At 40.0% G+C, this 13,521-nt stretch overlaps 1 protein-coding gene across 2 annotated transcripts in view; it reads right to left on the bottom strand.

Annotated features, from left to right (window-relative positions):
* The window catches only part of KMT2E (lysine methyltransferase 2E (inactive)), a 68,050-nt gene that overhangs the window by 37,086 nt on the left and 17,443 nt on the right, over positions 1–13,521 (bottom strand). For both annotated transcript variants that reach the window (XM_048499505.1, XM_048499506.1), the window contains exons 3-8: positions 12,437–12,551; positions 10,222–10,451; positions 9,293–9,373; positions 3,992–4,050; positions 1,091–1,263; positions 418–456 (exon numbers count right to left, since the gene is read on the bottom strand). In XM_048499505.1, coding sequence (XP_048355462.1) covers positions 418–456; positions 1,091–1,263; positions 3,992–4,050; positions 9,293–9,373; positions 10,222–10,451; positions 12,437–12,551 — 697 coding nt within the window. The remainder of the gene's footprint in view (positions 1–417; positions 457–1,090; positions 1,264–3,991; positions 4,051–9,292; positions 9,374–10,221; positions 10,452–12,436; positions 12,552–13,521) is intronic.

Consider the following 13,521-nt stretch of genomic DNA (forward strand, 5'->3'; position numbering starts at 1 on the left):
ACTTTAAATCAGAGCTACATTAAAGTGTTGAGTTTCACATTATTTGAGGGGATGAAAGTTCTGTCTCTGATAATTTTATTTTATTTATTTATTTTAGTATACCGTCCATCCCTGAAGGGCTCTGGGTGGTGTACAAGATAATTAAACATTAAAATCACAGCAAACTATAGAACCATTAATAAAGCTAAAAACAAAATGAGGCTACAGACGAAGATAAAATTAATTTGATGTGTTTATTCACACATACAAAGTTAAAGTTATAGTTAAGAAATGATGAATGTGGTATGAAACAATTTATTGCCTTCGAACTCCCATATGATAAACAAAATGGATGAGAAAATAATTGTTTACTACACAAAAATTAACTTGAATGTTGGATTTGCAAGTATTTAACATTTCAACAGCAGCTCTATTTACCTTGACTCTTGAAGATTTCCGAGAACCTTCACGAAAAGCCTGAAATAAACCAACAATTGCCATGTTAAAAATATCTTAATTAAAAGAGACATTGTCAGGGGGAAAACAGTCACACTTCACTTCACAAAATATGCATTTTTCAAAAGAAAACTTCCCTAAAAATGTTCAAACAAGAAAAGCCTCCAGTAGCATAATGAAAAAGAACCCACAGAAGTTTTACTTTAAGAATGAATTTTCATTTTACGAGTAGTACAGCAATTTTCACTCTCAGATTTGTCCTATTTGTTCAACATTACTGTGGAATCAATGAGATGCCAATCAAATCATGGAAAACTACATGGAATCAGAGCCAACTTTCCTTACCAGATGCCTTTATCCTACCTCCCTTTTCCTAGGCCTGCACTTCTCAATCCTTTGAGATTTTGCATCCGTATACTAATTTGTCTCTATGTTTCTACCATATTCAGCAGTAGCCTATCTCTGAGGTCATTTCAGTGAGAGATAAGTCAAGTAACCCTTGCCTCCCCATCTCCTGAATGCTCATATTCCTAAATTTTTAAAAGAAGTGACTACAATTTATGCCTTGTCTAGAATGGTAATATTTCAGATAGAAATAATACATTTCTAACAAGATAAAGATGTCTGAGATGCTGAATATTAAAAATTAGTTTACCTTTTTACATTTTGTGATGTTTTGTTCTTTCTCCCCGCTCTTCTTCCGTTTCTTCTCAGTGACCTTGGTAACTCGTGTAGCAGTCAGAGTAATTGTAGTTGGTGTGTGTTGAAAAGCAGTGTACAGTTCTACAGGGACCTCATCACCACTTTCTGTTGCACTGGTATCCCCATCTTCAAAGACACAAAGGACGAATGAAAATAAGTCATGCGAACTTTGTTCTATAATAAAATATTCCTTGCATGGCTTACACTAACCACTGGAAATATTTATATGCAGAACTTTTCCAAATTTATGGAATTGAAAATGGAAAACTAGAAGTTACTAAAACTTACATCTACAAGATCAGATCAAGGAGTGGTGCAAAAGCCCTATCAAGTTCTGTATTAAGGTAATGAGATAATTCAATATTTCTACTTTTTTAAAAGCAAAGATCTAATTATCTGGGTCATTACATATATCCTAAATAAAAAGCAAAATTCAAAAAAGAAATTCGCAACCACATTTGTTTTGTTGAAATACTGCCATATAGTAGATTTAACAGCTAGTGAAGCTTCTGAGAGCCGATGATTCCAATAAGATAAAATAGGATCCTGCTTCTGCCTACAAACACACATGAATGGAGGCAACATAACAGGATGTTGGTGGCACAAGGTAGTGTGTGTGTACGCCTCCAGTATCCCCACCCACCTCACTCTTTCTGTACTTTGTAAGTTACTAATGCTCAGAACAAAAATAACTTACATCAGGCTAAGTGGGAGGACTGGGTGGGGCTATGAGTGGTACATACAGACCTCCCATCCCCCATACTGTCTTGTCACATTACTTCTACATAAACCCAAGTGCAGATTGGCAGTTGGTGGGTGGGGGATGGGGTTGTACTGGAATTCTCCATGGAGTGCTCCATTCACAGTCCTCATGGGTCACGCTCAATATGTTCAAACTTTTTAATATGCTATAAATATAACATTTTAAAAGACAGTGGTTCTGCCTTCTCCAGTCAGGCAGTTGTAAGATAGGCACAGCAGAAGACAGGCCTAATACTCAGTCTGGTCTATTTATGGAGCATCGTGACCCAGTTTCTGTGATGAATATTGACAAGATCCTGGGATCGGTGAAGGCCACGACTTGTACTTTGGATTCTTGTCTACCCATGCTGTTAAAAGCATGTAAACACCATCACATCAACAGACTTGTAGCATCTATTATAAATTGAAGCAACTCAGGGCACCTTGCCTCAACCATGGAAAGAGGTTGCTCTCCATCCGCTACTTTAAAAACCATCCCTTCGAAAAACAATGTGGCCAGTTATCATCCCATTTCTAATTTGCCCTTTCTGGGCAAAGTGATTGAGAGAGCAATAGTAGACCAACTCCACACTCATCAGCTCTAAATCCTTTCCAGTCTGGCTTAAGACCAGGCTAAGGGGACAGATCTGCTAGTTTTAGTTGATGATCCCTGTCTGAGTTGCTCTTACTGGACATTGTTGCTCTTACTGGACTTATCTGCAGCCTTTGATACAGCAGATCATGCCATCTTGTTGATGCACTCATAGGCAGAAGTGGGTATCAGGGGATGCATGCTGAACTGGTTTAAAACATTCCTTGGGGATCAAAGGGGTGCTGCTGAAATCAGTTATCATGAGACCTATCCTGCGAAGTTCCAGAGTGCAATTCTATCCCCCATGATTCTCAATCTCTATGTAAAGCTCTCAGAACAAATCATTCATAGCTTTGGGTTTGGCTGTCATCCATATGTGGATGATACCCACCTCTATATATTCACATTTCCTGGTGATGCAGTAGAGGTCTTGAATACCTGCCTGGCTGCTGTGGCAAACTGGCTGAGTGAACAAATTGAAAGACGGTCCCTTGCCTTGATATGGCTGATCAAACCACCTGGATCCACACCACAGAAACATAGAGGCTAGACTACTGAAATACACTGTACGTTGATTTTCCCTCAAAATAAACACAGAAATTCCAACTAGTGCAGAATGCCACAGCTCAGTTATTATTGGAAACTAGAAGCAGAACATATATTTCTTCCATTCTGCAGTCACTCTACTGGCTGCCAGTCAGATACCAGTCTCAATCTATTGGCAATCATGGTCTTTCACAGCTATGGACCCTCATCTGAGCAGAACCTTCTGCAGGTGCCAATCTAACCAACAACAGTCCACTCATATTCCTTCTCTGCTGTGGTCTGCACCTTATGGAACGGCCTGACTAAGGAGGTCAGGGAGGTTCTTAGTCTCCTAGCTTTCTGGAAACTATGCAAAACATAATTATTCAAGAGGCTTTTCTACAATAAGAGTTGCACTGCACAAAATGATTCACAAAATTACTTGGGTAAATTATTAAGGACTGTGGTCTACACAACCATGTATGACTTTCTATAAACAAAATCTTACTATAATTCTTGAATCAATTAATGTGCCATGTTATTATTTAGGTTTTGCTTTAGTTTGGTCTTTAGATTTCTGGTAGGTTCTACAACCCTAATCCCACTGCATCAGTTATTGAGTGTCCCATCTTGTTGACTGTACTGTCTCACTCTGTAGTGGACTATAAATAATGTAAATAAAAACAAAACATATATCCAGTATACTAGAGGAAAGATATTGAATCAGGTTTTCTTGCAGTAGGAACCTTTCTGACATGTTTTTTAGTTTGATCAATGTTGAACAAATGCAGCAGCATTTTTTAAAATGTCAAGATAAACTAAATTGTCATGGCACTCCAGGTGCATATTCTGCTTGATGAATTAATGAGTCAATGTAATTTTCTGGCAAGACAAGAATCGGATAAGACTTAAAATCAAATGGTACAGAGTATTCGGTGTCAATATATAAGAGTTAAGTAATCCACTTTATTATATTTTGTCAATGTTGATACCAACCTGACATGTTTTCCCTTTTTCTACGCTGCAACAACATTGCCCTTTCTTTATCCAAGCTCCTATTTTAAAAAAGAAAAAAGAAAACACATATGTTAATGAACTATTTAAGGAAAAATTTCCACAGAGACTACAAATCAAATGAAAGGAATAATTGAAAATATAAAATGTTTTATGCTAACAGCCCAGTACAAAAAGGGTTCGTGGAGCCAGTGCGAGCTTGCACCTGTACATTTGCCCGCCCTGCCAACGTATCTGCCAAATGTGCTGGTGGGGTGGGCAAATTGGGAGGCAGGCGGGTGCTGCAGATCTCGGCAGAGCTGACCCAGAAGAGAGGTTGGCCCTAGAGCTGTGTTGGCATCCAGGAGGATTCCGGCATGGCTGGGGGCATTCCAAGGGGTGGGGCCTACCTTAATTTCCACACAGCCTTTGGAGCTGGGAAATGACCCAGGGCCCTCAGAGTTATACCACCCAAAAAGGGTGGCATAATGCCTTTTTTGGCTATGGGAGCTTTTGAGGCAGTCAGGGTTTTCCTGAGCCTCACTCCTTCAGCACGCCACCAAGAAGCCTTAAGGAAGAGGCGCCGTCCCCAGCCATCCAAGCTCTTTGGATTGGGCTGTAACTCATTTTTACCCTACTTGCAATGCAATCCTATGAAGTAACCTCAGTTTGTCCACTGAAATCAATGAAGTTAGACAGGAATAATTTTCTATAGCATAGCCCTGTGAAGCACTTAACAAAGAGCTGCCTCCTCTAGCATTTTATACCAAGTGGAAAACAGAGATATAAAACACAGCAGAACTAAATTATCCAGACTGCTGCTTACTCTGCTTTAGCTGAATCACTAATGAGACAGAACAGCTAACCATTTTAAATAGTTACAACAGTTTTAAATTAAAAAATATAAATAATTGTGAAAATTAATTTAGAAAAAAGACCATTTCGAATTCAAAAGAATTCACAGCATGTAAACAGTTTTAAAACATATAAAACACTCCTGAATCTCAAATAGCAGCAAAACCCTACGATAAAAAAATGCAACAATCTGTCACTGATTAAGGTGCTACAGATAGATATTAATGTATGGTAGAAGAGAACAGTTTTTAGTTGTTCCTGGAATGAAGTAAGCAAGAGGAACAAGTAAACATTTGGGGGAAGGGTATTCCATAACAAATAAAAAGACCCTTCTCCTAGTGGTCAATCTTGCATCATTTGATTTTTGCAGGGGTGGGGAGGGATTGCCTCTTTTACAGCTGTTACCTGACAAAAGATAGGAAACAGTATTTGGAGCCAACTGAAACTTCCTGATATTCTTCACAGTGTTATATAGAATAGATTACATTAGACTAATCTATACCCTTTTCAACATAAAGATAAAAGCGTGGCTGCGGGTTCTCCGGCGGAAGTCTGAGCAGCGTGCGCCTGCATTGTGAAGAAGTCTGGATTCTCTGGCAGCATTTAAAAATCTTATTTAAGCGCCATTTCCTTCAAAACTATTATTATCAACACTGGGAAACACAGCACTTTGATAAAATAGCAATTATATTGCTCTGGATGCCTATCAGCGAGGACTTGTCTTTTTGTAAAGTTGCATCCAGTTTTCCTGCATGAAAGAAAATGGTGGGTGCAACTTTACAAAAAGACAAGTCTCCCTAATAGACATAAAGAAAACCCAGGAAGATGTTGTGGTTTGATTCACACATCTTCTGTCATCTTTATGTTGAAAAGGGAAGAGAAGTCATCCAGGCACAAATGATGGCATCCTTTTGTTTTGGTAGCAGGCACAGCAACAGATCAATCTAAGATCATTTCTGGGCACTGTCATTACAACCATAATAAAAGCTGGATCTAGGAAAACCATCAAATATCAAACTGGACCTTTCAGACACAGTGTAACCCAAACTAAGGCGGGTATTTTCCACGCTAACCAGCTTTCAGCAATTTGAGTGCCTTAACGTGTATTGAGTTTCTGTTTACTTACTCTCTTCCAATTCATTACAGTCTTAAAATAATAGCTTTACCTGGTTTTGATAAAAGAAATAGGGCTGGTGTCATCACCACACCAATGATACCACACTACATATCAACAGATAAACTCCGCCGTGGTCTCATAAAGATGTTTTAAACAACATGGGAGACATATCAAATCATGAGATTCTCGATAGGAAAGGTCCCAAAGAGAAAAATAATAGCCATTCCACATTAAATTTGCAAGCCATCTTTCATTGAAGTAATGGGACCATTGTAGAGCACTGCGCCTCCCCAGGACCTAACCCCAAAGCACACTAAAGTGACAATGGTCAAATAATACTGGAAGAGCTGAGAGACCCCCAAGACTTTTTACACAGCCCTATACCTATATTTGGCAAAGGTCATCAACTAAAGTGATCAGAACAACTTCACTTACAAAGCAAAACCTATCATCCTATTACAGATACTTGTGATAGTGAATTGATAATATCAATGCATCACTATAAGTAACTGAGGCTGACCCATCATTACACTCCTTAGCACCTTCCTTCACTACAAAGTCAGCCTATCGGCCTCCAAAGGTCAGTCTTGACTATTCTGATAGGCAGCAGCTCTCCAGAATCTCAGAGGTAGACATCCATTGCATCACCGGATATCTCATCCTTTTTACTGGAGATTCTGAATTTAACTGGAACTGAAGAAGAAGGGGTATATCCCAGAGACATTATGGAAGCAAGAAGTTTGATCCTGCCTGCCTGATTGGTCATTGGGAAACACCCCAGATGCCCTTGAGCTCAAACACTGGAAGTGGTGGGAGCCCTAGGCTGACGTTGTGCCCACTGTGCTGCACAAAGTGGCGTGGACGCTGGCACTGGTTTACTTCTCTCAGGGTTGGGCTGCCAAGCAGATGCACAATGACTGAACCCAGAACTGGCCCCTGCAGCAGCAGACTTCCATCAGAACTGCCTGCTCTGGCATGTTCTAAAAGTGTTACTGGAGTGGAGTCAATCTTAGTCAGCTTCTAACAGGCCTTAAGCCCAGGAACGCCCCCTACACTGGCAGCCGACTTAATGCCACCAAAAAGTGTTGCATAAGTTAGTCTTTCCTATGGGGTTTGTCAGGAAGCTGTGGTTTCTCTGTTTTCTGCCCTGCTCATGACACCTCACCCCCACCCCATCCCCCACACACAACACCATCCCCACTCTATGCCCCCCTTGTTTGGAATGGGCTGGAATGGGCTGCTGAGAGTACCACTGCTTTCACAGCTGACAGAACATGCTTCTTCAGCAAAGATGAATTTACCATATGATTGGCAATCGCTACCAAGATCTCATGGCTTTCTGCTGGATTTGTTCTAGGTTTTCTGCCATTTATCTGTCACTTTCATTTCTAGCAATTTCTCAGACCAAGAAAAAGCCTCTTTATTACTAAGTTGAGAAAGAATGTCTAGGATAAATTGTGTTAAGCCCTCATTCCAGGGACTAATGACAGCAAAGAAACTCATCAAGGCAGCAGAGAGTATCTAGAAGTTCTTTCAGTTCAGTTGACTTGGGCCGTAACAGAGCCATCCATTTAATAAAGTCAGGCATTCCCATAATACAAACTTCACCAGCTGATAATCTGTCCATGAGAACAGAGCTAGTGTTAGCTCCCACAAAAAGTTGCTTTAAACTTCCAGATCACTGGTTTACCAAGGTCGCTGTTGTCTACTCTGTCAGGTAATGGCTCTCCAAGACCTCTGATGGAAGTCTTTTACTTCATCCTTTTAACTGGAGACTGAATCTGGGACCCTCTGCATACAAAGAAGATGCTCAACCACTTTTCAAAACTGAACTACAAAGTCAAACGTATGACCTACAGCATGCATCAGGCCACAGCAGATGTTCAAAACAGCTGTGAATCCTGAGCTGCACCTGGCATAGTGACCTCAGCACAGATGTTAAAATGCTCCAGCACTAAACCTTAGGAAGTCTCCAACAGTAATTCCAGTATCACCTCCAAGGAATCTGCTCCACTAGTCATCTAGGGAATCACTACACCAGTAGTATCTTCACTGTATCCCTGGTGTTGAACACCAAAGACACGCAATCAACAAAGACAACTGGTTTGAGAGGACATCTGTTGAGTTGAGATACCAATTTTATGGACCACAACCATCTCTGACTATTTTCCCTCTGATAATTCTGGACTAACAACTCAGCTGGATATAGCTGTACTAACACTGGGCCTTGCCCAACCAGTCCAGTTTCTTCAAGCAGGATCACCCTCCTAAATTATTGTTGTCTTATTAGAATTGTTGTACTAGTTATGTAGCATGCTTTATACCATAAGCAGCAAACTGACTTGACATATAAGGTTCCCTCTTAGTTATAATTTGTATTGACTTTAATCCTGAATAATCGTCAAGGTAGTTTGTATGAAATACAATCAGACTGAATTGCTTCCATTGCCTGTACTACATAGAACTGCCTTACCCAAACTGCCAGTTCTCATTAGGGCATTCAGAGTGCCATATTTTGAGGCTCCATAAAAATATGTTAAATAATAACAGTGGTTGTTTCCATTCCCTTCAAGGCATTCTCATGCACACCATAAAGTGCCAATAGCTAGGAAGATAGCTTCCTGACTGCGCAAATTCCTTAGTCCCTTTCTAGATAAGCCGTGGAGGCTTATCTGGGGAATTCAGATTAGCCTGTACACTCCCACACAAGCCAGCTGGGTGACCTTGGGCTAGTCACAGCTTCTCGGAGCTCTCTCAGCCCCACCTACCTCACAGGGTATGTGTTGTGAGGGGGGAAGGGCAAGGAGATTGTAAACACCTTTGAGTCTCCTGCAGGAGAGAAAGGGGGATCCTCCTCCTCCTCCCCTCCTCCTCCTCTTCCCTTATAGGATAGAAGGTCTTTGGACACTTTCAGAACATAGAGGAGATACATGCTGACTAATGGCAATGGTTTTCCAACTGTCCTCTTCCAAAGAATGCAGCACGCATTTGGGCATGCATTTCCTACCACTTAACTGTGTTCATAAGCTTCCATACAATGGAACACAAGGGAGATGGCACATAACCTGGCACATTCTTGCCCATATCGGAGAGCTGATCTATATGTTGAGACCTATCCTTGGACTTTCTGGACTGAGACCACTGAATTTTCATTTGTTCATTCTGACTTTTAAAATGTTTTATAGCTGCAATACCACATTAGCAATGGTTAATTTGGTAATACAATCTATCAATATCACAAGAGAATTTTTACAAATGATGTGAAAATAAGCTGACCATTCTACTTTTATAGTCTGACAGCAATAATTTCTGATTAACCATATATTACTCACCTAGGTTGACAACGCTCACACAGGTATATGTCAGGAATATGCTGCCTATCGATCCCCATGCAATCAATGTGCTGCCAAACACTTAAAGGGGAAAAATATATAAAGTGTTATACACAAGAAGTATTCAAACGTACTCAAGACTTACAAAGTGCCTTGATGTTTCACTTGTAATGTGTAGAATACTGTGTCACCATGCCACAGTTACGAGGTCTTCTCTACTACACATAACCTGTTTGTATTATTCCCTCAACACCCACCATCACCTTCCTTCCCCTTGAGAACACTAAACTTCCAGTTTCAAAGGAAAATTACAAAGGATGAGACAATTCAATCCATGGCTGCCATCCAAAGAGGCAAGCAAAAATATCCCACAGTGACCTGAATTTTGTTCTTTTGCAGAGTGTCTGTTTCAGAAACTGCTCATAAACAAATGGGCCTTTGAACATAGGTTGACAATTCAGAACCAATAACAGATCCAAGGGAATTTGCAGCCCGCACATGTACTATTCCCCATCCCACTCTGATTTTGCTTTAGACAACACGGTCATCTTGATAAAATGCCGTGCATGCCCTCCAGTTACAAGAGCATTAATGACATAGTTATGGGTATGGGAACATTGTCTATACCAGTGTAGGTTCAGTTCATCGCTGCTCAGTGCTTCCCCTTAACCATCCTTATCATTTTAGTGCAACCCCCAGCTGTCTTTACTGGCTCGGCTGGTCTGCCAATTCCCCTTATACAGGAAAGCAAAATAACATCCATCACAAGGGATAAATGGAAATGACTTCTGTCTCCTCCCTTTTTCCATTCTCCTCTTTAATTTTATGAGATAAGCCTAAAAATGGTTGTGGATGAAAATGCACCTCAATGTCTTTCTGACACACACTTCAATTGCTTAAATATTTGTGCAGACACAAGACTACTTTACCTGCATTTGTCACAACAGATCATATATCCATCATCATGCGTAAACCCGCAAATACACCTGGTTATGTCCGTTCCATAGCTTCCATCCTCAGATGTGCTGATAGTAGTAGCACTGGAGGTCTCATCAAAATTGGGAGCACTATATATGCTTACTTCATTCTTGTTTATAAGAACTGACGGAGGAGGAGAAGCTGGAGGTGTTGGAGGAGGCCGAGCGCCATAATTATGATCCTGAAAGTATCATTTATAGAAAAATCATCTATTTCTGCTTTTCATTCATTTCAATTTTTATAGAAGCAGCTTCAACAGTCCCCTCACCCCAGTCTTTCCCCATAGAAATCCAGCTTCCTCTAGAAGTGAAGTGGTTGCTGACAAAAGATAGGGCTTTTTCACTAGCAGTGCTAAAAGCAGCGTAAGGGTTGTTGCGCCGACACCAGAGACACAAATGCTGGCACAGAGGGCTTACTTTGGTGGCAGGGTGTCACAGGACTGGAACTTAAGACATTTCCCCCATGCCATTACTTCTTTACTGCAGGAGGCCGCACCACCATGAAGGGGGCGTCCCAGAGGCGTTCCCAGATGCAGAACAATCTTTAGTCAGCTCCATTTTGAACCAGGAATGTCTTCCTTCAGTAGCACAGACTTATGCTATGAGAAATGGTGGTGTAGATCATATCCCTCTATGGGCATTCCCAGAATAGAAAGGAGTTTCCCCTTCTCCCGCAGCATCCGTGCTGCCAATTGTCCCCATCTGCCGCTCCACTGCCCCTGTTTGGCTATAATAGCACTTTCATCTGTGGACTACTGCAGATTGTGAGGATATGATAAAATACAGTGGAATCTTTAGAGCTACAACTAGATCAGTTTTTATTCTTCTATTTTTCTTTGATAAATAAATACAGCATTTCTTCCCCCAAATTACAAAAGCTTAGCATAATTTTGATATTTATCTCTTTTACATGTTGAACAACAAACTTATCTGTTATTAAGGTCTAGGACAACTGTCATACATTATTAGGATTACAGCTTCTCTGATGTCTAGTCACCCATTAAATTGGCAAACATTTATTAAGGGGCTAAAGGGGATTGTTGGATATATGCAGATGCCAATGCAAACTTTATACATATATGGTGGGAACATAGCAGAGTGGTAGAATATTGGAATATGATTGTTGCAGTGATCTCAGTTACTATCACTACTACAGATTGCAAAAGTTACTATCAACCCCTTAGAGTTTTTTTGGTTGTTGTTGAAATGTGTGGATTTCCTTCCTAAAGATGCCCATGAATTTGTTGTTAATGTTGTAACATCTGCAGGGTTGACACTCGTCCCAAAATTGGAAGAATATAATCCCAAAGTAAGTAATTTAACATGTGGAAATAATGGCAGAGATCAACATAAGAATACAACTGGATCTGTGTAGCAAAACTGCAACAGTTAAGTCCCTGGATTTTTCCCACCCCCCAATTATAGTTCTAGTCAGGAACTAGTGGTACTTTGAAACAAGGGCTCACAGGATCAGACAGAACTGCCACTAAGTGAGCACTGGGTAGATAGGAAGATTAGTTGGGTAGTGGCACAGCAGCAGCTAGAGTCTCATGTTCCACCAAACATTGCTACATATCTAGACATGTTCAAGACTGTAACTGAAAACTAAAATGAACCCAAAAGACATAGGCTATGATTCTTACCACCCTGTATGCAGGCAACATAGCCATTTCCATAACTAACTGATCTAACTCAGTGGGATGGGGACAGAGGCAGTACCTTACAAGGCATCTTACAGTGTATTTAGAGGGCCAAAAGCCATAGACAGCCCATGCCTTACCAGTAAGAACTTTGTAATGGCAAATGGGATGGAACTAGATACTTTCACCCACTTACCAATCAGAGATGCTACTCTGGTTGCAAAAGTTGCCTCTTTAAATTGCCACTTCTAGTATAGCAGATGCCAAAACAAATTTATAGGATTAAGTTAAGTGGCATGCAGTCAACCCAGAATAATTTCAATTTCAAATCTATTCTATTCAATGTTTTATTTAAAAAGAGAAAAACTGAGAAAATTTAAGACAAATTAAAAGTAGGCTCTTCTGCAGTGTCCAGATATGGTTGTTTCAGTGGAAGGCTTTCATCACATGTCACACACACATAAATGACTGAAGTTGTGATTAAAGAACAACTTGAACAAGTAGTTTTGCTTAAACAAAAAACTTACCGCATAAGGCAAACCAATGTAACTATGGGAATGGTGAGAGCTGTTGTTATATAGCTGGTGTGGATAACTGTTTGACTTCTCAACGACCACAGGGCTAGCTTCTACAGATTCAGGTCTGGGGAAAAAGTTAAGATTTCACATAAAATAGTTCTTGTTGTTTTCATTTTATTTTTTCTGAAGTTTGTCAGGTCACTAAAAGCTCAGGTCACTATTTAGAGGTCACTAAAAAGTAAAAAAAAAATCAATGTTTACGTTATGGAGTTCAGAAGGAAGCCAAGGAAAATTTCTGGTGTAACATTGGCTATAGGACTCATTGGCAATTGCTGTAGTGGTATGGGCGTGTACTATCAAGTGAACAGAGCTTCCATCAGAACAACGCTTACCACAGTGTTGTGCAATATAAAATACAGCTGCACAAAAATGACTGCAAGGCAGGAGTACATTAGCATCAATAATAGTTACTGTTTCTGTGAATACATAAGAAGCGTAGGAGTCTGCCCATATGCTGTTAGCATTATTTGAAACCCCACTAAGTTTCACCAATGACATCTAGTGGTAGTATAAGCACAACACAGCAGGTAGCCTAAGCTGTTAATATTCAGAGCCACTTTCTACATTTTTGGGGGGTTGGCAGAATAAAAGCAGTACCCTCAAAAGGAAAGAGAAAAATTAAGGAGCTCCTGACTAATATTCTTCTATTTTAAGCACCAGTTATGTAACAGCATTTAGAGTCTCACTCTATTTTCTCCAGCTACTCATGAAAAAAATTAAATAGGTCAAAGCAAAGAAAAAAAAATTAGCAGAGCCTTTCTCTGGATGCTAAAATACTATATAAAATGATTAAAAACTACTCAATAAAAATTCCATAGTTTTAAAAAACAGTAACTTTTTCTATAATAGTAACATATAATATATTCTTTCTAATATATTCTTTCACAAATAAAGGTGGTCAGACTTTCCAGAAGAAACCTTATGCATCTAAAAAATTCATAGCTTGCATTAGGTAAAGCTGAGCAAACCTTGATCCTCTCATTTTCTCTCAGAGGTGGGTTAATTTAAATTTGGCAACAAGTGGTTTGCAGATG

This window comes from Sphaerodactylus townsendi, linkage group LG06 (assembly GCF_021028975.2).
Source record: "Sphaerodactylus townsendi isolate TG3544 linkage group LG06, MPM_Stown_v2.3, whole genome shotgun sequence".
Lineage (NCBI taxonomy): Eukaryota > Metazoa > Chordata > Lepidosauria > Squamata > Sphaerodactylidae > Sphaerodactylus > Sphaerodactylus townsendi.